Source organism: Triplophysa dalaica, chromosome 15, assembly GCF_015846415.1.
Source record: "Triplophysa dalaica isolate WHDGS20190420 chromosome 15, ASM1584641v1, whole genome shotgun sequence".
In the NCBI taxonomy this organism is placed as follows: Eukaryota; Metazoa; Chordata; class Actinopteri; order Cypriniformes; family Nemacheilidae; genus Triplophysa; species Triplophysa dalaica.
In genome coordinates, this window is record NC_079556.1 from 8,521,028 (window position 1) to 8,548,862 (window position 27,835).

A 27,835-nucleotide genomic window follows, 5' to 3' on the forward strand; every position below is an offset into this window, starting at 1 on the left:
GATTTGAATCTGTTTCTGCATCTAAAAAACAGATGCTTTCATGAAAATAAAGTCAACCAGCCAAATTCTTAATTTTATAATAAACATATCAAGTGACTTTTTTAATGATTGCAGAAATGTCTATGTGGTGTAACCATAAAAACTTGATACCAAACAATTCCCCTTGTTTAAAAATAGTGATGCATGATATTTCATTTTAGCCTATATCGATATTCTAGAAGTCTATATGTATATGAAAGTCTAATATAAATTATGATCAATAAGATATTATTAGAGGTTATCTTTCTTAACATCAATATTTAGCTTTAATGTATTTCTATTCCATCCTTAAAATTTAAAGCAATATATAGTGTAATATATTATCATGTTATATATGCATATATGATGGCAGAAAGGGGGAGTCTACATTTGAACATAAATTCAGTGCTAAAAGAAATGATTAAATTTCATATTTTCCACTGTAGTCACATGGACTATTTAAATGATATCTTTATATTGAACTTTCTGCGCTTTGAGTGTCTGTTGCATTTCTGTTTATTTGGGGAGTCAGAAATCTCTCTGATCTCCTTAAACCTATTTTAATATGTGTTCTTAAGATGAACAAAGGTCTTAAGGTTGTGAAACGACTTGAGGATTAGTAATTCATAACAGAATTTTCTTTCTAACCCTGAACTAACCCTTTAACTGTTACAGTACGAGACATGATGATTTCTTGTTATCTGATGTTTTTTCAGCATTTAAAGGAGTATTTCACTTTCAAACAAAATTTTCATGATAATTTACTCGCTCTTATGTCATCCAATATGTTTTTTTTTTCTTTAGTCAAAAGAAATTAAGGTGATGAAAACATTGCAGGATTTTTCTCTGTATAGTGGACTTAAATGGAGTCCAATTTGAAAGTGAACTACTCCTTTAATTTTCTCATCATGCCAACACTGTTTTGTCACCGACCCATTAGTTTCATGTTTACATATTTTCACTTTCCTTTCGAAACCGTGTATGAAGTTAAAGTGAAAGTGACCTGTTTGTCAGGTATGGTGACCCATACCCGAAATGTGACCTCTGCTTTTAACCCATCCAGAGAGTAGTGAACACAAGCACAGGAAGTGGTGAACACACGTACACCTGGAGCAGTGGGCAGCTATCACTGCAGCGCCCGGGGAGCAAGTAGGGGTAAGGTGCCTTGCTCAAGAGCACCTCAATCGTTACCCGCCGGCCCTGAGAATCGAACCGGCAACCTTCTGGTCACGAGTCCGACTCTCTAACAAAGTTGACAAGCACTAATTAAAATACTTTTACTTGGTTAGATATTTGCAAAACCCAGTGACAAACATAAAGGGTGACTTATAATAATGACTTATGGCATAACAAATAAAATCACAAAATCTGGAGATACAATGTTTTAGATTTATTATATATATATTGTATTAATTTTTACTGTAAACACTTTGTCTATAAGTTCACTTTGAGTGAATTAGTATATGAGCTCTGTTTTTAGTGTAATTGTGTGGTTGTTTGGAACCATTTTGTCCCTCCTAATTTGGAAACAAACCTCTGTACGCATAAAAACAGGCGTAAGTGGAAACAAGGTTAAATGAATGTCAGCGTAGATAAGTGATAAAAAAGGTCAGGTTCATGTAATGATGGTGAAGTGTATTGCACATTGTTTTGCACTTAATTTCACATTGTTGCAAAACTTTCTCCCTGATGTGTTGAAGCTTAAATGTATAATATTTGAGAAACTTTTAACCGTCTCTTATATTTGATTGTATTATGCAGAGAGCTTTATTGTGCACGGTTCATTGCAATGAAATATTATAATGTCCAGCACCCAGCGTGACAAAGGAACATTGTTCACTAACTTGGACAATTATTGGGACAAATAATTTAGTTTTTGCAACCAATGGAAAGCATTGGGATTATTTAGGTATCGTGTTTATCTCACTATTTTTTTGAGTGGCACAGAAGTGACACCCTTCAGCTTTAAAACGTGTCCACCATGCACAGTTTTTAATCACAATAAACACTAGAATGTTCATTTAAAGGTAATAAAGAACAGTCAAGCTCATGTTTTTCAAGACGGGAATCAGTTTCTAGAGTTCTTTCTAGAGCTCCACTTTGCTTGGCTGGAGAACGAAGCTTCAGGATCGATATTATACATGACCACCACTAATAATATCCCGTCTCCTCCAGCCTCCCCGGAGTGAGCAGACAGGAATAAATAGCTGTTTGTCCAGGAATCTGTGTGAGCTCCGGTCTGTAGTTGAGCTGAATCAAGCATGACATGACAGGGCCAGAAGAGTCTGGGGTGATAAGAACAGAGAATTTAATGAGCCCTTATCATCTCCACTTTATGTCACTTCTCAACATTGTCTTGCTAAATCTCTCTTTCTCTGTTTCCTTGTCATTTTCTCCTGTCTTTCGCGGTACCTGTGTCTTGCTCACTTATTTTTTAAGTGAAGCTTTGCCAGACTGTCAGGATTTAACAAGTCAATTAAGGGTCAATATTCATTTTTGGTTTTGACAACTGCAATCATTCTAGTTTGACATGAATATTGAACCCCTGTTCTTATCTCCCCTTAAATCTGTTTATTTGGACTGAATGTGTTGGTGATTAGTATGCTTGTAGATTGACAGCGACCAATTAATAGCAATGGTTCTGACCGTTATGCAATGTAATAGCTGAGCATAGGATTATTGTATAGTACAGAAATATATAAATGTTTTCCCCTCTTTGCTTGCAGTCTGTGAATTTTTAAGCTCTAAATATTTTCTATGTGTTTTTATCTCTCTAGTTGAAGCATGAAACAGAATGTTGATGTGTTCTGACTTCTTTGATGATGTCATTTTCATTTGAAGGTGTTTCCTATTTACGTTAATTGTTTTTCCTGTTAAACCTCTCTTTCCCGGCCAAACTAATCATGTTTATAGTGAAAAATATCCTCTCACATGCCCTCGGAAAACAAAAAAATTGCTCTCTCTTGCATCAACATCATCTCTTCTGAAAACGTCTCCAGAATTTGTTTAATGAGGTGCAGTGCATCCAATTTTTCCATTTTAATTTTTCCTGCTGAAGTGATGATGGATATCTCTCCTCAGCACTCAAATCCCAACATTGCTACTAGTGAAAAGTACATTTTCAAACCTAGTGCTAAGATTGGGACAGAATTGAAGGCTGTGTGAAAATTGAAAGTAAGAAATTGTTCCTGTATTAGACGGTTCAGCTTTAGTGAACAGTGATGTGTTTCTGGAGTTGAAGTACTAAATTTTGAGTCTGTTTCATCTGATGGATGTATTACACCCGTTTCATACTGCACGCGTGAGCAACGTAAAATGATAATTTTCCACTCCTTCATATGCAATGCAAGCATAACATTTAAGATATACTTGTATTATAAATCCTTAAAATGTGCTGTTGTGGTTTTGGCCAAAATACTCTTCAAACTGTTTTTGAAACTCATGGCAACTGTTAAAAACACATTAGACACCACTTACATGCTTTAATGGTAAAAGTGTAACCTTTTTCCTGTCAATCCATGTGGATTTTGTCCGTAAAGAATGCCCTGTCGCTTTAATTGAGCGTGAGGAGCACTGGAAAAATAGACTCCGTGCAAATGATCGCTGCACTGCTGCATATGCGCCCCCTCTGCTCCGTGAGCACATGCTGCTTACTCGTGCGGTTTGAATGCTCTTATCTGTTAAAGAGTTAAAGGTTTTTGTAAGTGTCCTAATGTGGTATTCGAGTCCCCAACAACATGTTCAAATGCATCAAAGGTTAAAAAAAACGCTATTTTCTTAAAATATGCATTCAGTATCTATCCATTTCTCAAAGATCCCTAAACGATTCCTCCGAAACTGTTCAAAATTTCCGCTTCTCTAAGCTCCTCCCTACCACGAGTCCAGTGGGCTACGATTGGCCAACTCGCCCAATTAGTTGTGATTGGTCTTTTTTCATACACTGCGTGTCAGAAACGAAACGCCCGTTACAACAGTTCTTATCTCAGGAAGGTTTTTGTAAACAAAGACGCTGTAAGTGTATAAAAATGGCATCAGTATTACCATATCACAAGTACTCCATCTATCTTCATAAACCATTAAGACTATTGTTTTCTATTGATCTTTTTTCGTCATAGCTGTGGGAGAACAACAATGGCTCTTTCCGAAACTTGATCATTACTTTGATTATACAGAGATGAGTAACTGAGCAATTTAGCTTCTAAAGATAATGGACGCACCTTTACATAATATAATTATATAGTGCTGCAGTACTTTTTTAAGATAATGACGAGCAAACCGTTTTGTTTGAAGGGGATCGTGACCACAGCTTAACTTTTCACACTTGACAAAACCATAATGTGAGACATGTTAGCAAAGTGCTACTGTGACTAAACGATAAAGGGATACAGTTTGTGCAAAACTAAGACACATAGAACGACCACAGTCTACCACCAGATTTTTAGGTAAGAGATGGATTATTAAAACTCTAACACTCATATACATTGTTTATTTGGAAAGCTACAGCTGTACTATATATACAACACGGATTAGCACAATTAATTTATATTGTAAGCACTCTTTTCAACATGTACACATAACGTATTTATCATACTACTTACAGACGCTTGTTGGTCCAAAGAAAGTTGCTATTGACTTGTCTTTCAGGCTCAAGCGGCTGGCAAATCCCGCGTTGAACACGCCAAAATTTCAGAGCCAATCGTCAGTAAAATGACGAGCACATGCAGCATTATTGTGGAAAAAATACAATTTAACCACCGATCCTTACACATTGTCATCCTTTGGCAGCGAAACAAAGTACATTTGCCTTCTAGGCATAAAACACAGTGTCTCCTCTACATGTTTTATATGCAATACTACCTGAAGGGCTATTGGGCAGGTCAGAGTGTTCCTGTTTCGCTGGATGGCGGGGATTGTGCTGATGCGTTACACTGTGATGTATCAATGTTAAACTGAAAAGATTCGAAAGCCTATGATTTGTTTGGGCGGTTCGGAGTCAACTCCTTCCTTGGAAGCCAATATCTTAATCTATCATGAACTTTTTGGATTAACAATTTTGCAGATCATTAAAATTGAGGGAAAGCTACGTTACACACTGCGATGCTGGTAATTTTATTGGATTCTTAAAACCTCCTCTTTAACATGTTCGCCGAGCTTACGCACTGCTGACGCATGCTGTGTGAAACGCGGGTTAGGCTTCTCATCTGACCTTGTGGTCGAGTTCAGTCCTTTCTGGCCCTCTGGCTTGAGTTGAGGCTTTAAATGAGTGTATTCATATAAGATTCATGTGAAACAAAAAAAATCTGTTATGTTAAATGAAATATTCATGATTTAATTTTAAGAAACAACAACTTGGAATTAAGTTTCAATATAACACAATAAGATCAGGTGAACATGCATAAAGATAAATGTAATCAATTTTCAATTGATTTTGAATAGGTGTGTAGATGTTTTTTATTTCTAATTTGAGTCAGATAAAAGGTGTGCTTTTAAAGAGTTCTGACTAAGAGTTTACAGGAAAAACACATAGCAGATAACAAATGTCTATGGTCTTAAATAACTATCCAAAGCTATAATGTTTAAATAAAATTACATTGGAGTGTAAAGGATCTGAAGCTTAGCCAAGCTTTTCCACAACAATGAACCAAATGTTCATTACTGGATCTGTATTTTAGCTTTTAAATGACTTTACTTGAGTATGTCGATTGTTTTTAAAATTCTCTTCATTGTGTAATGCAAAGTTTTGATCAAGATCTTTTCAAAGATGTGAGTGGTGTGTCAAAAATCTGATATTGTTCCAACCTTTGCAGATCTGTCAGTTTTAGATAAATTCAGCATGTGGGAAGCTAATACTGTAAATGTGAACTTGAGATTCCTAATCATCTAAAAATATATTCAGTATTATTCTTACAAGTTAAAAGCTGTCAGCTTTGTTTGCTTTATCCATGATTAATAGCCATATAGTGTGTTTGTCCTGATTTTTAAGAAATTCTCATTAATAAACGTCTTCACTATTGTGTGTTTGTCGTGCCAATTTTGTGCCTAAATTGACCTTGTTGCCATGGTATTATTTTGTAATCGGCATGACAACAGCATGAGATTTGGTGAACTCAGTAAAAGTAAAATCAGCATGCTACTAGAAAACATTTGGACTTTAATGCCAGTTTTCAGGGTTGCAGTTAAAGCTTTTTAATGATTAGAGGGGTTTATGTTCATAAATACTGTTCATTGGCACTAATTATAGCAATTTGTGAAATTACAAAGTGTGTTAGGGAGAAACAGAGAGAGATGTTTATGTTAAACATGATGAGAGGGGTTGATGGTCGTAGATGCTCTCCAGAGATTTACATTTAGGCATTTAGCAGACGTTTTTATCCAAAGCAACTTACAAGAGGCAGAAAAACAACAATCGTCAAGGTAGAAAATAGAAGAAGTGCTGTACAGAATTACCAGGTTACACAAAGCAGTTTGTACCATCATATAAACAATCATTTGCGGCTCTTAGAGTTGTGGTTTTGTTGTGACACCACTCTTAAATTGTGTTTGAATATGTTTGTTGTTACATTTTCAGGTCTGTCCGTAGCCCTGTACATCAATCAGTTCTTTATTTTTTACAGGTTTATATTAGGGCTGTCAAACGATTAGTCGCAATTAATTGTATCCAGAATAAAAGTTTGTATTTACATAGTGAACATGTGTACTGTGCATATTAATTTTGTATTTATAAAAATACATACAAATAAATAAATATTTGGTGAATACATGTACATATTTCCTAATAATTTAAACGATATATATGTGTATACATTTTATACTTTATATTTTTCTTAAATATGTATGCATGTATGCGATTAATTGTTTGACAGCCCTGGTTTATACACTGGGATCCGAAAGTCTAAAACAAATTAATAACTTACCATGTAAGGATGTTAAGATTCATACAGATTTTTAAAGGAATGGAATACGGGTTTTTCTGTGTCTTTGGTATGATATAGGTAGCCCATGCATGTATTAGACATGTTAAATTGCAAAAAGTTAAAGGATCGGAAAAAAATATGCATTCCATCTAAAAGCGAATGCTCAGTAGAAGTCTTAGTTTTTTATTCCACTCCCACACATTTCTGAAAGGCATGAGCTTTACAATCTCTCTCTCCTTTTATGGCATAGAAAACAACCGCTGACTTTGTATAAAAACAGCACCATGCAATATATTCGACAAATGTGGGATTTCACATATGCCATTTAAAAGCAACACTGCAGTGTAAAAAAATGGTCTTGCGTAAATTTGTGTGTCTATGTGTACACAGGCACGTGTGTTGTTTCCTCATTGACAAATGGGGGGAAGGTAATAATGTCTTTTCCATTGGTGTACATTTGATTAGAAGAGCTCTCATGTTAGATAATAGCCTTTTAGTTTCGATCGGCATGGCTTGGTTGCCATACGCACCATAGCTCAAGTTTGTGTGTGTTTCAAGAGGGGCTTTGATATCACTTTCTGAAACAGCTTTGAGGTTATCCTCCCCAAAGAGAAACTCTTCTGCTTCCTCATCAATTTTTCAGCAGTCATGGATGCTTTGTGGTGCTGCCTGGCAGTGATGTTATGCGATGCCTTTAGCCAGTGCTGGTGAGAGCTGGTCAGCAGATGAGAGCCGTGTAATTAATGCTGGTGTTTGGGTTAATGCCGCGCTGACTCACACCAGACAGAGCCAGGCTTAAATGGACATCAAGGGCTAGTTCTCATTAACGATGAAATGTAGTGTTGTGTCCTGAAACTGTCCTCTGGGATTGTCAGTCAGCACTGGGTCAATTTGGTTTCAAAGTTTCTGCCAACTGCTGATATAAAGTCTATAATGTCGTTTCAAGAAGTGCTGTGAGGGTTACACGGTACAGTGATGTATCCACTGGTCATACAATGGTTCCTTAGTGTAATGGATATTAGGGCCTTGCAATTAATCGAAAATAATCAAAATCGTCAATTTTTATTACGATTTTGGTCTTAATCGAGCTGACCTAGTGGAAATGCTAATTTCAACAGAGTACAACAGATGGCGGCAATCAGTTACTGTAATATTAACCTTCAACTGACAAGTCTTAAATCAAAAATGATCCAATACTACAGATTATCGTGACCCTTTAATGGATGAAAATAAATAGTTAAATTTGATCATATTTTGCTGGCTCTAAAGGTCATTGTGGCTCCATCATGCAAACATCCATTTTTCTGATTTAACTATAAATTTACATCCCTTGTGTGACTTGCCTTTGTTCTGCTTGAGATCTGTAGGTAATCTAGGATGTATCTAAAGCCTAGTCCACATGTACATGGGTATTTTTATAAGCAGGTTTGTTTTAAACAAAGGAGGAAAAACTCGAAGTCCACTTGAAAATGCAAAAACAAGTTATGAAACGAATATAAGGCAGCGCAACAGAAGTCTATTTGAATTACAGACAGAGAGCATCTTTGCAATAACTTATCACATATTTAAAAACTACAATACTAATTTCTCTCTAGAAATGCAATCAGAAGTTGTTGAAAGTGAAAATTAAACTTACCTTTATACTAAACTATAATTAACTCATCTTATGCACTGCACTTTAACCGCATTAACTCATATACTGCACCATACCTTTAATACCGCATTAACTCATCTATTGCACTGCAACTTTAATAGCTAATGTCTATAATTAATGCACACTTAAGTCACTTGCACTATTGTATAGTCTAAATTGTTATCTGTTCATAACCTCCTGTACATTAATGTTCACAGTATATAGCCTTCTGTATATATTGTTCATAGTACATACTGACTCTCATATTTTCATAGAACATTCTTCTGTAAAGTATTTTCATAGTACATGCCCACTGTATAGTATTTTCCTAATATTGTATTCTGTATTTATTCACACTGTATATCCTGCACTTGCTAATTGCACTTCTGGTTGGACCTAAGTTACATTTCGTTACACTGTACTTGTATATGTGTAATGACAATAAAGTTGAATCTAATCTAATCTAAACTATGGGCATTTCGGCAGCCATTTATTTTGTCAGGAGGAGCCTTCTCGACCAATCACGTTCCTCGCATGTTGTTATGGAAAACACAGGTCTCTTTCATTGGTTACATGGGGAAAAAAGATATTGATGTGGGTGTTTTTTGTTCAACCTCAAAGGATGCTCTTGAGCTGCAGAAAAAGATGCCAGAGCTGGTGTTTAAAAAAGTGATATCGTGCTCCTTGTGCAAGCAGTTGGTCACGTTGGATATGATGACGGAAGTTAGCCTATTTCCACATGCGCTGCGTGATATCACTGCGCCTGCTGCGGCCATGTTAATACAGCAAATTTCCTTGATTATTACACCAGAATGGGAGTATAGTTCCTAATCATATCCGCCTTGAAAATCGGAATTTATCATTTTCCGCCAGTCTCAGCACATGATATAAGTACAGAAGAGTCAAGTTTTGAATAGGGAAAATATTGAAACTCTTTGGTCATTTTTGAACGCGATGCTACTGGTCTAATTGGATTCAATGATCAATGCTAAGCTTTGCTAAAAGTGCTGTCGCCAGACCGAGAGATCGGCTGAGTAGATTCCAAGACGGTATAACTCAACTTATTAACGCTGGGGGAGTTGGAGAATGAGCCTATTTCCCAAAAAGTGGAGAGTTCCTTTAAACTCTGCCTAGGTTATCATCCCCTTGAAAATGACAAATCTGCTGTCACAATGCAGGAACACAATCACTGTTGAGATTATCTTAGTGTCTGTGTCTGTGAGGTCATCCTTTGGTTCGTTTGGCAACCAGAATGTAAGTATGAATTCTGCTCGGACTTGTCTTTGGGAAATTTTATACATTCCGGGATCATCGGCTGTCTCCAAGGAGAGAAAATACACAGGTCCCATTCCAAAAGGAAAGTTAGGAAGAAAAAGACATGACTGGAAAGAGGGTTTGGTCTGTACAGTGATTCAGAGCAGAGAAGAAAAGAGAGGATTTTGAAAGCGGACAGATGTCAACATGCACATATAACAAGCCTTCCGGGCAGGGCCGTAACCGTCAAAATCATTTAGGGGATGTGTCGCCTGCATATTCAGAAGAATGCTTCTTGTGGACTCAACCTTTGCAAACCCCAAATATTGGAGCAAATCAATGTCTAGCTTCTCGGAATCCGAGGTTTTATGGTCACAGATGTGTTGAATTAAATTCATTTTATCTGTACTATGTGATTGCCACACACTGATATGTAATGTTGTTCTGTCTCTCATACTGTAACTCTTCTCTCTGAATTACAACCTAACTTTATTTTTGTCAGGCGCACAGACATGCACACTGGGACTGATGTGTTTAATGAGTTAAACAGGATCTTGATATTTAATGATGAAGGTCGACACAGAATCACAAGATGATCAAGTGTGTGTGTTGTCGTGTGTGAAATCGTATAAGACAGCAACAGAAATGTGTGAATTAAACAAACTGCTTTAGACATCTGCAGTGTTTTATGATAGATGAAAATCTGTCTGGGAGTAGAACAGGACGACACATTTTCTAAAGTATACGCTTTAATATCATGTTTGCCTCCTAGAAAATCAATGGCTGTTTGTAGACCTTTGTGATTGTTGTGCATGAGTGCCTGTTTTTTCCAGGGCCGTTGAGTCCTACTGTTCTTTACATAAGTCCTCCAGGTCCTCTACACTCCTTTTTTAGTATGCACTACATGTTTAGGTTCTCCCCCACAGTGACCTGGAGGGGTTGAAAAAAATCAATATTCTCTCAAAGAAAGCACTTTTTAGGCTTTTCATGAGAAGACATTTGGAAAAAGCATTTATCACCATTGAGAACAAATCTGTGTAAGTAGGAAACTGTGCTGTAACATGAGGTCAACCCTTATCGCTAATGCGGATAAAAAACATTTAGATCAGGGGTTTTCAAACTGGGGTCCGGGACCCCCAGGGGGCCTCCCGAAGGTTGCAAGGGGTCCACCAGAAAAATTGTAAAAGTCTTTTAATAAAAGTTTATATTCCTTTTTTGCTATTCATAGTTTCCAGAATTGTTTATATTTGAATCTTTCTAGTGAGTTTTTCTCACTTTAGTTTCTTTTTTGGGACTTAAAGTGAAATTGTTGCAGACTATTTAGGTTGAGAAACAATGTGTTGTCTTTATAATATCCCATTTACTATTCGTCTAACAAATTTTAAAGGTTTCTTTACACAGAAAAAATATAGATTGATATATATTTTAGAAAAGGGGCTCCCTCACATAAGGTTAATCATATTTGGGGGTACTTGGCATCATAAATTTTGAAAACCCCTGATTTAGATTTGGATTACAATTGATGCATCACTGTGTCTGCAACCAAGTATCACACCAAAGCATGTAACAGACTCGCAGCTCCACTCGAAAATGCTTGTCAGTGCCATTCTTTGAATCGTCTAGGCGTGAACATGACATGGATGTATGAAGTTCGAGTGACGTTAGCAGAATGGGGCAATTTTCCAATGTTTTATCATTTATGACGTGTACTGAGTTTACATGGTATTTTGTGTATAATACTACCCTTTTAGACGCATTTTAGCACATAACCCGACCCCATCCCTACACCTAAACCTAAAAGTTTGTATATAATACTTACTTATAATAAATAATGTGGATGCCATCACCTTGGCGTGCTGAACCCCCTTCATCAGGTGAGTCAGTGCGCTGTTCCACTTTCCCTAATTCCTCAACTAGACAAAGTATAGGCATTCCATCCATCACTAAGCACTTTGAGCTTACGAGCCGGGTGGAGCAGCTCGTATGCCAAGCCCGGTATAGGTGAGTTTTCCCCATGCGAGGCGAACCCTTATACTTGAGTTAGTGCTTCACACGCAGTGACTCTCTCCTTGGGTAGTCCCGTCTGACATTCCTCAATCTTGGTTCCCCTATCAGTGAACCTGTGACCTCCCCTCGGTGGACCCCACCGCTTCTGTGCACCCCTGTTGGGACCCCGCACTAATACTCCCATGAGTTCTCCCCACTGGTGAGACCATGCAGGTATTCCACATTATTCTCCCTACGGCAGATCTAGTCTCCATAGCGTTCTCCCCTCAGGCAAGGGAGGGATGCTTCCCAGTGGTTCTGTATGTAACCTCAGTTCCCTGATGGAGGGCCATGCCATTCACCAACTTCTTTGGCCTTTTAAAAGTACAATCAGAGAGGATAGGTTATCAATATCAAACCCCATTCTGTCGGTTCGACACAATGTCTCGTGGCCCTCCATCAGGGAACTAAGGTTACATACATAACCAAGACGTTATCATTGTACTTCACTTCATAGAATATAACCAGCAAACACAGAACCCTCCCCCCCTCACGTTAGTTTTTGGTTCCCTTTTGGGAATTTTTTTGGGAACCAAAAAATAATGTTCTGGGAAGGTTCTTTTCAGGTTTTATTTTTTGCAACCGGAAAGTAACATTCCTAGAATGTTGCTGGCTGTTTTTTTTAAATAATCTAAAAAAACGTTACATGATGGTTATTTATTGGATATATTTAGCAACCAGAAAATAAAGTTCCCCTAGGGTAATTTTTAATAAAAAAAATTGCTACCAGAAAATGACGTTCCCTGATGGTTATTTTTTAATGCTGAGAATTGTAAAAACTGGTGAATGTTGGGAATCAGAAACTAATGTTATATATCCGTAAAGAAAACTTTCCTGAAGAACCAAAAACAAACCTTAGAAAACAATGTTCTTGAAACCAAAAACTAACGTTAGGGCAACGTTCTCGTAACCGAAAATATCTAGCTGGGTTCTTCGATATCTGTATTTTAGCTTCTTCAGAGTATTTAACCTAAAGAACACAACTGTATGTATCGTTCAGTGTGCATCTGTGTGTTTAAGTTAGCGTGCCCTGACGTGTTGTCTCGTCTTGAGCGGTTTGGCTTGGTTTCCATTCATTTTTTTTGCTGATCCACAACGGCAGCAGTTCTGTGCTGACACCTTCACATGTTCTGTTCTCAAAGACAGAAATACGAAGTGATTCATTTCCAACACGTTTCAGCATGAAAGACTTCTGTGGTCTTACTCAGCACTGCACACTCACGTGAAAACATAAGCTCCTCTTTTTCTTTTGGGATTTTTCTTTTCCTTTCAACTCTGTTTCATCTTAGTTTCTTTCTTTGAGTTTTCTGATGTGGTTTTTGATCTGTACCTTGCATTTTACTTTGTTGAGTGGGCTTTTTAGACTGCCTTTTGCGTTTCCTCTCATGTACTGCGGCAGAATCACTGGTGCATTTTGACTGTGTCCTCAGCACGGGGTGAGGATCTCTCTTTCCCAGCAGGATGACATCATCTCGAGTGACGTCACAGCTGTGTTCTGTGTAGCGTGTGCTTTGATTAATGTGTGACTGCAATGCAGAATACTTCAGTCATCAAACGCTCATTCAGAATGATTTCTCTCTGTATCACAGGTTTCCAACACGTTTTCTTTAGTGATGTATTAGTTTTGGTAGAGATCATAAGCGATGGAGAGCTGAAAACAGATGGATGGAGAGAAATTTGTTAAACATCACCTTCATGATTTCTTGTTCTCAGATGAGAACCCAAGCAGTGGTCGAGTTCACTGATGAGAAATGTGAATATCATGCTTGCAGTTATTGTTCACCATTCACATTTTCTACAATAAAAGGATTCTTCCAGCTATTGATGTGCAGACAGCAAGGGTAAAACACACTCTCTTAGTCGCTTCCCAACCGTCTCTTTCAGTCGGCCTAGTTTTTTCCTTTTTTCACACTTAGATATTCTCTTTCAGAGTTATTTTGTGTTATTAGTAAATGGCCTGACTCATTATCATCCTGCTGTGTTTGGAGCTTTTTAAATCTTGAATATGTTTTTGCTGAGATTTCTGTAATAATTTGGCCTACTGAAAAGAAAAAACGATTTTGTCGCAATCAACCAAGATTGGAGTGGTTGAACAGATTTTAAACAGATTCGTGTTGATTATCTATTTAATCAGTTTGATCTGATGTAACTGCTGATGGTCTGGTCGAATCGGCAGCCCGGCGGTGATTCAGCAAATTATGATCCCTGATTCTTGGTAATGGAGATTAAAGGCTTTCAATCACAGTTTATTATGCAGAAACCCCTTTACAGTTAGTAATTTGTAGGTTGATTTTCCTTGAAGCTTCGATTGTGTTTTTTGGGTGTTTAACAATGGATGTTCATGTTTCTAGTTTAAAAAAACTTCAGACTTCAGAGTGTTTTTGATAGAGGTATGCGCACACAACACAATATCAGTGTATTACACAGAACAGCTTTCACAGCCGATGTTAAAGTCATGGAAGCTGTTATTTGACCGTTGGTTATCTTAGAATGTGTGTAGCTGAATTCTTATTACCAGCTGTAGGACTGTGATGAAAGTGAAAGTAATGAAGCGCGTAGCTCAGTCAAATGTTTACAATCTCTGATAATCAAACACTACTCAAGCAGCTTTTCCTTTTCTCTAAGGAAGGCCTCGCCCCTTTTTTGGCATATTCCTTTGGGCAGAGGTTTTTCAAAAACTCGGAATAGTGACATCATATACCCGGGAAGTAGAGGGTATGGTGGTTTTTCTATTATAGTGTGAGTTTTCTTATATAAAATAATACATTTAGTTAGTTATAGGTTTCATGTATTCTTATGAAACAATATTGGGCCCCATGTATAAGTATGAGCTGATGAACATCTGCACACACGCCATATATCTTTTAGATCTAAGACGTACACCCCACACATTTTTGTAGGGAAGTTTAAGTAAATAACATACCACCAAGGACACCGGGAAGCTTATTATCGCTAAACCATAAGTTCACCTTTGATAGGAACATGGTTAAATCATGTATCGCCCCCGAAACCCCCAGGAAAGTGTTAAGATAAGAGGCGCCTGTTTTTGAGGAGTTCACGCCACCATAAAATCTTAATAGGGTAGGCCGGAACTATGAGGGCAGAGGGACGGGCTAACGAAAAGGTGATATCATATGAAAACTGATTGGAAGAAGACGATGTCATGCACACATGATTGGTTTAAACTGTGATAACAACTGGAAAACAATGTATAAAAGATGGAGTCAGATATGTATTCGTTGGATCCCTTCAGATGAACTCTGAATATCCCACTTTGTTTGTCCGGGCAAATAAAGTTTAAACTCTTGGCACCTGGAACCCTTGTCTCTGAGATTTCTTTCTGCGATGGAAGGCCGATTCGCCACAACAAGGGCTGTAGTCAATTCGAGCCGTGCTCTGTAATCCTTGAAAAGCAAATTCTGTTGAAGACAATATCTCGCTTGGCATTGAACTTTGAGCTTTATCCTTCTGCAGGTATTATTGATGCTATAATAGCAATATTACGCACTAACTCAAGTTTGAAAAATGCGATCGCGGGGAATGGCGCCTTTAAAATAAATCACTTTGCAGGTAGATTTTTTACCATAGTACAAATGCTAACACTTTGAACTTTGAGATTTTGTTTGTTTTGTGTTTCCATAAAGTGACACAAAAGATTTCACACGCCAGACAATAAATGCCATGCAACGTCTTAAAAAATCAAACCTTAGAAAAGGTTTTTATGAGTGTACTGTGTACTATACACACATCGGCAGTTTAATTCGTCATCTTTCTGTGGTGCTCTGCTTAAAGGAACAGTTCACTCAAAAATGTTAATTCTGTCTTCATTTACTCACACTCAAGTTGTTTATACAAATCTGTATAGATTTCTTTGTTCTGTTGAACACAGCTAAAGATATGTGGAAGAAGGCTGGTAACCAAACAGTTCTTGACCACCATTGACTACTAGAGTTTGAACCATTTTTTTTTGTTTCGTATGAACTATCCCTTTAACTTGAGTTCCGATTGTTCAATTTGTCTACTGGCAAAATTTATTTTTTCTTTATTAGATTTCTGTCTTTACGTTATTACAACAATATTTATTTTTTTAGATCAAGTTATTTTAGTTATTTGTTTACTCTTGTTCTTGGGTCGAACACCAAATGAGAGTGATTTCGATGTAGGACAGATGGTGTGTGTAGGCAGAAATAGATCCAAACGTCTGTAGGTGTTGATCATTTTTTTAAAGCGGTCTTGCCAGAAGTGAAGCATTTTGACCCTGCTATCATAGTCAGATGTGCTGTTCCTCAGAGGTTTACTTTAGGAGGCTTTGAGGAAAAATATTGTTTGAGAACTTTTAAACAAAAGTTAGACTTGTAAGAACTCTGTTGCTATTTACAAATTCTTATTTCTCAATTTTTTTTACATTTTCAGATGCAATTGTTTATGAATTCATTGCTGTGACAAACACAATGTACTGCAGCATTTCTTTCAATCACACACAACCTCATTCTATTCATCAACAGGCCGGAGGTAATGAGAAAGTCAGTCAGGCAGGCTTGAAAATGCCTTTCTGTCCTTCACATTCATCAATCCTTTAACTGCTTACGACGGTGGCTGACCTTCACACAATCATTTCAGGTGTAAGCGCGTCATGATTTATTTCCACCTGAGCTTTTAAACTACTTCCCTCATCATAAACACAGAACCCTTTTATCACTTTACAAAATCTGATTCAATCTCCATCTTGCTGCTCTCAGATCACACTGAACAAAGCTGTGGGCATCGAGAGGTTTAATCATTACTCTTTATTGCAGCTGTCATACCCAGGTGTGTGTTCTGGAAATGTAATCACACCAGATATTGTTTGAGTTATTGGTCATTATTTTAAGGTTGTACCTTGTTTAACAATGGCGGGCCTCTCTGGCTGTGCTCATTTGGCCAAAGTCAATATAACAGTGAGTCACACACTTACAGCAATGTTTAAGAAGCCAGTCTGTGTCTGTAAGTGTAAATCGCATCCACTCCATAAATGACTTGTGCAGAATGATGGTATCGATCTAAAACTGCTCACAGACTCCGAATGCAGACTTCTCACCTGTCCCTGATCATCATGGGTGCCTCGTACCCCCGACCATGATCAGTGCATGTAAAGAATTAATTTATGCCCATCAAGGAAAAATATTTCCGTATCTTTAGCATCAGGTGGAGCAAATGTAAAAATCTAAGAGTAAACCATTGAAAAGCATCATTCAAATATATATTCAATGATACGACAAAGTTTAGAAACGGTTATGTATAATGCTTATAATAATTATTTTTAATGTATTCATTTTAACTACAGTTAATACATTATAACACTTATTAATTAATTGATTCACCTTGCATTTTTAATTCGGTTATATTTCTTTACAATAACATTTTATGAAAATTATAATGCATCGCACCTTTTATTTACCCTTTATAATGCATAAAACATGAAGACTTCAAGTTAAGTATTACTATTTTAAGCAAATGAGCAATGATGCAATGTGGCCATCAATAAGTGTAAAGAGGACTAACTCCAATATTAAGGATATCCCTGTTGAAACTATAATATATGTGATTCATACATATAATTTATATAATTGTATATTTATGTAATTAAATATAAAAATTCATAAAAGAAATCTTGCCAAATCCGCATGCGTGTAAATATTTTTTTTACTAAAAGAAGGAAACAACCAAAAATAGATTCTTTGTTCAAACTTTCAAACTTTCTATACTTCATTAGAATGCCATTTTCAATGTGTTATTTTATGTTTTGTTGAAAAACAGTATATGTAAGTGGTTCTTTAATAAAAATGATAAACTGAAAAGAAAATGATGTGCAACTTTAGTTGTGGGTAGGCAAGATACAAAAGTATGTGTTACTGTCAATTATTTTACTCCTATACATGGTGTCTGGAGAACTGTCAACACTTTTATTATCTTAAATTTACTGTAGAAACACTTGTGTATTTTGTATGCAAACGCCTTCCCATCAAAATGGAAAATGTTAGAACTTTAATTCCTTTTACAATAATAATATTTATATTTACCATCAGTACATGTGATCTGTGTGTGAACAGGAAGCTTGGCCACTGTCTTGAAGTCCGATTATATTTTAATGGCACCCCCTATCTTGTAATTTGGAGCAGTTATTTTTCATTTGTAGCTTTTGAAGTGACCCCGAGTAAGCATGGTAGGGTGCTCTGGGCTAAACAGGCAGAAGACATTATATGAATTAATGAGCAGTGCTTGGGGACAACATTTATCATGAGGAGGGTTGTGCGTGGGCATTAATTCAGCTCTGTCTGGGTGGGTGTGTGCGCTACAGATTTTTAACTGTGTGTCCAGAGTCACTGTGACGTAAGTATTGAGGTGATCTGGTTTTTCTGTGACACTTTTTTCCATGCACAGGTGTAATGAAAATAAGCTGTGTGTACCCTTTTAAAATACGTTTACCCAGCTTAACTAGGTCCAGATTGTTCGTTTTGTCTGCGTGTAATGCACTTAAATAAATTACTATGCATATTGTTATATAGAGCTCTGTGACGCACTCATGGCTCCATCCTGACAACGGTTTCCATGGTTACTCTGCTCATCATCATCGCTACGGTGACTCCCATTATATTCCAACACCCGCCACAACCCCTGTCTTTCATTCACACCTGACCAGTGTAACTCATTCAAAAATCTCAGACACCACAGATGAGCTCTTTGTCTTGAGTCTCACAGATTCAATTAATGTAAAGGCAAAGTAATTTCTCTGCACTCTATGATGTAATGAATTTCAAGTTATACTAAAGGTTTGCAGGAGAAGCCGCGATTTCTGTGGCAGATAAACATTTTGCTCTTGTCTTCCTGTCCTTTTCATGTCAGTTGTTAATTAAATGTTGTAGAATATTTTTAACTCTGTTTAAATCTTTGTCTTTGATCCGTAGTCTAGACAGGATCCAAAACCTATTGATCAAATCAAAGCACATTTGGAGGTTATCATGTGACCACATCATATCTGTAGTATCTCAATGCATCACAGACTACAGTCCTCTGTCACTCATCCATTGTGCTCAAACAAAAGTTTAAAATTCTATTGGCTTCATGTTCTATTAAAAGAAAATAACCAGTCTATTAGAAAACCGCAAGATGAAGTTGAGAAAATGTCACCCCAATACAGTCAATAATCCAGTTATTTACATTTAACATCGATTTTTTCATACTACAGAATCGTTTTTCATCTCCATCCCCTTTGCTCTCTTAATTTTTCCTCTGCCTCCTCTCTTTTTTTCTGTGCAGCTTTTTAGCTCGATGTTCCCCTCAGGGGTCACAATCCGGCCTTTGACCGAAGGAAGTAATGCATAATGTGACGAATCGATCAAGGCTGGAAGATTGAATTTAAAATGAAAGAATAGCGACTGAATCAATGAGGTTAAAAAGAGGGCTTCTTATACTGTAATGACTGTATTACAGAGCTGTTAAAATGTCATAGTGAATGCATTATTAGGAGGGCCTTTCCATTATTAATCTACACATCGGAGCAAATGTATGGATGGTGTTGGGCCAAAGACATGGTCTCCCCTTAAAGAGAGTTCATTCCAAAAAAAATATTCGATCATTTTCACCCTCATGTTTCAAAAGCTCAACATTGCTGTTTCTTTTGAGAAACACAAAAAATTTTTTTTTGAGAAGTACGATGTCAATGGAGTCAATGTAGGCCAGTGTTGTTTCGTTACCAGCATTCTTCAAAATATCTTCTTTTGAGTTCTGCAGCAGAAGGTAATACAGGTTAGAAATGACAAGAGGTTGAGTAATGATGACAAAATTTTCATTTTTAGGTAAACTATCTCTTTATCTCTCTAAATATTAGTTACACCCTATATCTTTCTCAAAAGAAAGATGATTTTGTTATGCAGTTGAAAGCTTCTCTTCTGTCAGGAAACCCTTGCTGATATAATTGTATAATCTTTTATCAGTTAGTGCACTTAACTGTTAACTGGCTGTTCAGATGTTGCAGACTCTCTTCTGGCTTCTTCTCTATTTTCTTTTCTTCTCTGCTTTCTTGTTCTTGTTTCTGCTCCTCTCAACTTAACAAACCCTCTGAATTTATTTGTATTTCACTGCGTTGCGTTTCAGTATTCAGTATTCTGAGCAGTAAGGTTAAATCTGTCTGCCCTGCAACACCTGACTTTTTCTTCTTTCCCCTCATAAATGATGACCCTTTGTTTCATTGGCACACATTTAACTTTTTCTTGTTAAAAAACTGAAATTATATGGCAGCTGGGAACCAGAAATAAACTGTTAAATAACAGTTTTCCCTGTAGAAAAAAACATTTTTCTCTGTAATTATAAGATCCTCTAAAATACACATTTGACCTTTAATGCATTAGCTTACAAGAACTAATTATAAACACTCCTTCTACTGCATTTATACATCTTGGTTCATGTCGATTTCAGAATTTGCAAATACATTTTTAATGTATTGATGTTGATGCACAGTATGAACAAACATGAACGTTAGACTGTCATTAACAAAGAAAATGAAATACTGAAAAACATTGTTCATTGTTCATTGTTTGTTCATGTTAGTTAATGCATTTACTATACTAATGTTAACAAAAAAGTAATTCATAAAAAAATGTGTTGAACTGTAATGGGAGTATCAAGATCTTATTGGTAGCGAAAAGCAAAATAAAATTACTAATAAAGACACAAAGGGAAATAATGTGTAAAAAAATTTCAACTGTGATCTGCAGACACATTCCCTACAGGGATGGAAATCAGGCAGTTAGTCTATTGCAGTCTCTTGAGTCTCCATATTGTTTCCATTCTTAGTCATACCGTGTATCTCGCAGGTATTTCATTGGCAAGGGCAGGATCAGAGTTGTTCTCGGTCCTGATAAAGTTCAGGATTGTGTACCCACCCATGTTCTGGCAGAGAGAAGCAAAGGGTGTGGAAAGCTGTGGATTTGTAGAGTTTATCTAAAATGATCTGTTAGGATCAACAGGCTGATGCTGGAATCCCAACCAAACAAAGCTGGCTCAGGGGAGTATTTTTTGTTAAATGTTAATGTCATAAATCTCAATAATCCACAGCCTTTTTTGCCCGGGCGGTTGTGCTTTCAATAATTCGATCAAACTGCCTTGTAATTCAAACACGCGTATAGTTCATTGGAATTGTGTTTGCTAAGAAACACAGTGTTTGATTCTCAGCACACACTTTATGCAGAATAATGCTTTTTTTAGTGGGTGGATAAAATATTTATTAACAAAACCTACATCTTTATGGTTATACTTTGGAAAATGTAATTGTGTGTGTGTGTTTTATTATGTACAAAATGTTGTATATATCTGGGCCTTCTGCTGGGAAGTGAACAATGATCTCTACAGGAGTGCATTCAATATCGTCCTAGAAAGTAATGAGATTCACTGAATGAGCTGCTTTGTGTACGCTGGTTATATATGTGTTTCGACTGAATTTGCAAAGGTTGAATGGGTTTTGGTTATCACAGATGACACAACACCACGTTCAATGACCATAACATTCAGCAATATTCAGCAATATAACATTCAGTATATTATGATGTTATAATATTGACATTCACATGTGACCTGTATTTGTGAAATATATGCATGTTCTGAGAGAATGTGGATGCAGTTATTTTAACATAAATTTTATTGCATTTTAAAGCTTTCCAATGTTTAATTCTGATTGGTCAATTGCCAATATGAAAGCGTTTTTTTTTACCCCTTAATTGTTAAGAAGCTGTGCAAGATAAACAGTCATTTTTACAAATAAAGCAATATTTAACTTAAAAATGCTCTCCTTTAACCATCCGCATACCATCCCAGATACTGTACAGTATATGACTTCCTAAAGCTGAACACAAACCAAGTTATTCACGTAAATATACTGTTTCTGCTTGTTTTTGTAATGCAATTTGATGCTCCCCAATTTTGAATTTCAAATTTCCAATATGAAGCTCTAAAAAGCACATACATTCCTCATTATAAAAATAATCCATTCAATTTCAGTGGAGAGACGTTTTTGTCATACAAATGAGGGTGAAAAATATGATTTGAGTGTTTAAATGAAAAAAAGATATTAACACTTGAGCATTAGTTCCCTGTGGAACACAATACTTTTCTCTTAATTCATTGATGCAGTCCAAACAAAAATGAACAAAAATATTTCTCTCCATCTCCTTGAGTCTTCAAGGTCTTCCACATCCCCTCAAATTTACTTTTCTATTTATCCCATTTTCCAAGTTACAGCAGGTTTTACAACCTCAATACCGCCATACAGCTTTCCTGTAGCTCAGTGGTAAGAGCCTTGCGTTAACATTGTAAGGTTGTGGGTTCGATCCCGGGGGATTGCAAATACCTATGTAAAATGTATAGGATAAAAGCAATGTAAGTCACTTTGGACAAAAGCGTCTGCCAAATGCCTAAATGTAAATGTAAATGTAATACACAGACCTGCTCTGCCCTCTAGTGGCCAGTTACAAAACTGCGCCGGCACCCACAGGAAACAGATGTGCTTGTTCCAAATAAACACACACTACAACAATTCATGTCTCTTAGAGACTCTAAATTGTGAAATACCCTGCCACTTACCACCAGCCCAACCAGACTCTTCTGTGCCCATTAGAATTTCATGTATATTCTCTGTGTTAATGAGAATCACATTCATATTCACAAACAGTTCTCACTGATCAAACGGGTACAGACTGTTGTTTCTACCCATTAATTCTTACAGCCTTTTTTCAAGCTGATTGACATGAACGAGTTGTTTTTTCCATCATTTTTCACGAGTCACGATTACACGCACACCAGCTGCACGAGTCTTTGTTCGCTATGAACGGTTCTGTAAGTCCACGGCAACAGGTGACCGTACAAAGAGCTGCTTAGCAACTCATGCGGAGATGATACTCCCATGCTTTGTAATTATGCTTTCATAAATGGATACTCTATTAACAATTCTTCCTATGAATGAGAGATTTGATTGTAACTGTTCATTTCCAAAAATTACAACTTTACAAAAAAGTAGTCCGTTATATGTATAGTTCAATGCAATGTAAGTCGCTTTGGATAAAAGCGTCTACCAAACGTATAGATGTAGATTTCTTGTGAAACTGATACTTTACCTTGTCTAAGGAGCAAACTTGCATTCAAGTCATACATTTTCAGTTTGTGTGTTCTATGGGAATCGAACTCATGTCCCCATGAATGCTACACAAGAAGATTCACCACATAACGCTGTTTTAGAATAACAGCTGTGAAAACTTAGCAACCACTGACTGTTAGTCATGACTTAACATGATTATGTGTTTGATGGGGAAAGATCTCTGTGTCAGTAAATGGGAGGAATAAAGTGACTCAAGTTCTGACATGTGGTTTTCAAAATTTCTTCATTTCCTACACCGTCCCTTCATTTGAAGGCAGATGACCTTCAGCCCCTGCCGTTCTTCTACATTTCCCCATTTCTCTTAAGAGGTCCGTGTGTGTGAGAGAGAGATCGGTCACAAACAGCCCTGCTGTCCTCATGGGTCAGGGTGGAGATGTGGAGGCATATATTTCGTACCAAACCACGCATGCAACAGGCAAGTCTACCTGTGCTTCATCTTAGGACAGTATGTTTGTGAGGATAGGTGGAGGGCGGTCATTACCAAAGATGAAAAATAGAGAGGACAGGAAATGTGTAATTATTGTTTTTGTTAATCTGCTGAGACATCTCACCTTTGTTACCTTTTTTACATGCTGAAGAGTTTTAATATGTAAAGATTTTGTAGATTTCTGAAGCGGATTATGCAATTCCGCATGCCCTTGTAAGACAGCGTTCCTGTCATGGCTAATTTTCGTTGTGTGATCGTCTCTGGTTTGAACATTTGTGAAACAGGAAACGTCTGGTGTACAATGCAAAAGACGCTGTTTGGTGCTTTGCGGGTTGCGAAAATATTTATGGTGTTGAATTCTGGTATGGTTTGCTTTGCTGTCTAAAACACAATAATAGTTTAGTATAACCTTATAAAATAGTATTACATTTTGCTTTTTTGATGTTACAGCGTACAGAGGTGGATGTGTTCACCCCGTCACAAAAAAAGATGTTACACCAAAATTGCTGTTTGGTGCAACTGTTTGCATTCTGGCTCTTGTGATATTTAAAGCAATGAAAGTTGCATGAAACATAAATGTGTAAAAGATATAAATGTGATATAGTGGCAGTTGATTGTAAAAATGACAAGCGATAAAATATTAGAGAAGTTTCTTCAGCTTCCGCAGAAACAGGAAGTTGAACATGTGTGCAAACTATCAGTGACACTCTGATAGTGTATCAGTCAGATTTTGCCAACATTGTTGATCCAGAAGTACCACGATGTTATGTTCATCTAGGCGTCCTCATGAGGAAAGGGCTTGATGAAAATCTAGAAATGCAAAAAGGATTTTGTGACGTTTAGGAAATTTCAAATATCAGTAACTCAGCCCACAGTCGGTAGAGGTCAATGGAAAGCCCCCAGTGTGAATGAAAAACAAATGTGTGTGTGGTTTTATGATATCATGTCCTACCGATACAATTTCAACATTTTATAGCCATGTTCAATTCCTCACCATACTTAAACAAAACCAAAATGTACTTTTGCTCACAGTTTGATTCTCTCTTTATTTCTTTTACCCAATCCTGAATGAGCAGCACAGGTCAGAGATCACCTGGGTAGAGAGAGAGTTTGCTGATATCTGTGTGAAGGTAAGAGTTTGTGTAAAGGCTCTGAGTATTCTGCTTCTCTCCAGCTATGAGCTCTGGAATACGCTCTGTAAACTCGGGTTTAAAATCTTACAGGGACAGTTCACCCAAAAATGAAAATTCTGTCATCATTTACTCACCCCCTAGTTGTTCCAGAACGGTCAAAATTGTGTTGTTTTCGTAGAACGTTTGTAATCAGACAGTACCGGGGCACTTTTGACTTCCATATTAGTCAAAAAACATCATTTGTTGTCGGTGGTGCCCCAGAACGGTTTAGTTCTTCAAAATATCTTCCTTTGTGTTCAACACAACAATGGAATTTAAATCATTTTAGAACAACTTGAGGGTGAGTAAATGGTGAAAGAATTTTCGGGGGAACTATCCCTTTTAAGGGAGGAGGGGTGCTGGCCTGCCGCTAGTTCGGTACTTTAATGACCGGTCTGGGTGTTTGTGTGTTTGTTGTTGGATTACGACTTCCTCTTATGTCAGATTGGTGTGTTCAGGGACGGAGGAAGAAGCCGTGTCTGAAAGGACCTGTGTAATTTAGCTCAAGTGATATGAGGAGGAAATTAGCAAGGGATTATGGAACAGGATGGGCATTTTGGTGCCACCAGATGGAAACAAACATTCATCTACATCTGACCTTTATAAAAGAGAGAGAGGAAGCTATCTATCTATCTATCTATCTTTTATTTGGCCACACCCACACTTAAGTGTCATATCCTCTCTCACACACATCTTGCTCTCTCGTTCTTTTACCAGTTCAGTTTTCAGGTCTCTGTCTCTTCCTTCCTCTTCCTGCTTACTTAAGTTGCTGAGAAAGGGTAGGGCACGCACTTTCACTCCCACACACACACACACACACACACACACCGCTTCATCTCTGGGATGAGTTTTGTCATCTCTTCCTGCCCCGACTGCAGGCGGATGGGGGGATCAATGGGATGCCCTGGCTAGAGAAGGGATGAAGAGATGGAGAGAGAGAAAGAGAAAAGGAAGTTTAAAGTCAGTCAGCTGTTGACTCTCTACCTGTTTAGACGGCAGCATGGTAAGACTTTAGCGAATGGCACACAGGCCAGAGAAGAGTCAAACAGTACCACAAGCTCGGCTCCGTCTAGCACCGCCTCGACTGATGAACCCAAAACCTGGACGGTCAGTACACATACAGTATAATCGCATTGGTGTGTATGTTGGGGAAATCGTCTAGTTTTTAATGAATTGGACCGCAACCATTGTTGTCAGAAGAAGTATTATGTCTGCCTAGCTAGCTGTAGCTGGACATTGTACATTGTAGATTTACAATGTAAACTCAATAAGTGACTTGAATGTTGTTGTGCATTTTAAAGGGACAGTTCCCCCAAAATAAAAATTATTTCGTCATTTACTCATTCTCAAGTTGCTCCAAATATGTATGCATTTTTCTGTTCTAATGAACACAGAGAAAGATATTTGGAAGAATGCTTGTAACCAAACATTGACTACCATGTAGGAAAAATTACAATGGTATTCAGAAGTGCCCCAGAACTGTTTGCTTTTTTCTACTAATTCTACTTTTCTATGAATCAAGACTACATTTTAATATTTGGGTGAACTGTTCCTTTTAAGGCAACATACAGTTATTTATGTTATTTGACGCACACCATGTTAAGTGTGACACTTGAGTGTGGCTGTTTCTTCTTCAGAGCTGATACAAGTGTTGGTTACACCCTAGGACCTGTCTGCTAAGTTTCTCATTGAACTTTGACCTTTGATGGATTGAATTTGTTTTTTAAAGCACCATCATACACACCAAAATGCTTTTAAAACTGATATAATTTTCAAAAGATTTACTAAAGATTTTTGTACCACTAAATAGTAATAAGCGGGACATTAACATTTTTTCTTTGACATGGTTAATTAATATCTTGGTTTGAATGGTGTTGGTATTGAAGAAGTGTGGGTCTGCGTGTGAGCTTTCATTGTTCTCTTTTCTCAGAATGCTGTTTAATATTTATTCCCTCATTAACCATTTCCTGCCCAACATGTTTTACACTCACTGGAGTCACAGGGGAAATCTGACATTTGGTTAAGAAGTGTACTTTATTTCCTTTCTACTTCAAACTACCTAATGGAAGATAAACTGCTGTTACAACACTTTTTGTTGCTTCTCTGTTATCTCACCAACATCTCTCAGAAAAGCAACTTCCTAAAAGACTAACGTTTGAGAAACAAGTGTTTTTGTGATCTCGGGTGCTAGAAGATGCAGGTTCAGTTTTAAGGATGAAAAGCAAATGAATAATACATTATGTTCTCAAGCAGAGCAATAGAAGATCCAAGTCTTCGTATCATGACTGAATTTCTGAGAATCTCTGAATGCTGATATACTGTATTGCAGCCAATGCCTACCTTGATGGGCAAAGCAATTGGCCTCCTAGCGGGGGGGCTCTGCGGTTTGGAAAGCTCTAATCCCCCCTGTGCGTCATATCATGGTGTTGTATGACTCACTTCGATTTGTCATTAATAGTAATATTTATTAAATCATTCAAAAGCAAGGGCTCAACAGTAATACATTTTTTTTTATTATTATTGTTAAATAAAGAAATTGGATTATTTTGATCGTCTACATCAGCATTGTCATCAAAGCAGTTTGAACTCAAACTGACGTCATTATATCCCGACCAATCATGTGCACTCTATATGTTTTATGCCAATTAAATGAATATAATGACATCCCCTATTTCTGTTGCAGGAAGATGGTGACATCAAGGAGATCAACATCACTCATGTGGTTAAGGAGGGAGCGGAGAAAGCAGACCCATCCCAGTTCGAGCTGCTTAAAGTGCTGGGACAGGGATCCTTTGGAAAGGTAACAACATGTATACAAACTCTAACAGAGTAATGCTGCTATATAAGTCTCTGTCACAGGGGATAAGATGATGTTTAGACTGGACAGAGGTTTGTGGAAGCCTAAACTCACTAAATGTGATACATGAAAGGGTTTATGAGTTGAAGTTGGTCTGTGCAATTAATCAAAAATTGACTTTGGGCTTCAACAATTACAAAAACTAAATGTAATACAGTTCAAAGTAGGGAAGGAAGGGGGCGGCAACGTGTGTACATTTAACAACTTTAAAGGGGTCATATGGTGTGAATTTGTGTTTTTCTGTGTCTTTGGTTTGTTATAAGTTGCCCATTAGACACATAAAATTTCAAAAATTAAAGTGTTGAAACTAAAGATACATTCTATCTAAA

The 27,835-nt window shown here is 37.2% G+C and overlaps 1 protein-coding gene across 5 annotated transcripts in view; it reads left to right on the top strand.

Annotated features, from left to right (window-relative positions):
• Positions 1–27,835, top strand: part of rps6ka1 (ribosomal protein S6 kinase a, polypeptide 1) — a 47,466-nt gene that overhangs the window by 6,915 nt on the left and 12,716 nt on the right. Inside the window, exons 1-3 of one of the 5 annotated variants that reach the window (XM_056767321.1) lie at positions 23,321–23,465; positions 24,554–24,607; positions 27,333–27,449. In XM_056767321.1, coding sequence (XP_056623299.1) covers positions 23,424–23,465; positions 24,554–24,607; positions 27,333–27,449 — 213 coding nt within the window. In that variant the 5' untranslated portion in view covers positions 23,321–23,423. Of the gene's footprint in view, positions 1–23,320; positions 23,470–24,553; positions 24,608–25,404; positions 25,757–27,332; positions 27,450–27,835 lie in introns of those variants that run through there. The other 4 variants (XM_056767319.1, XM_056767322.1, XM_056767318.1 and 1 more) reach the window with 4 other exon arrangements.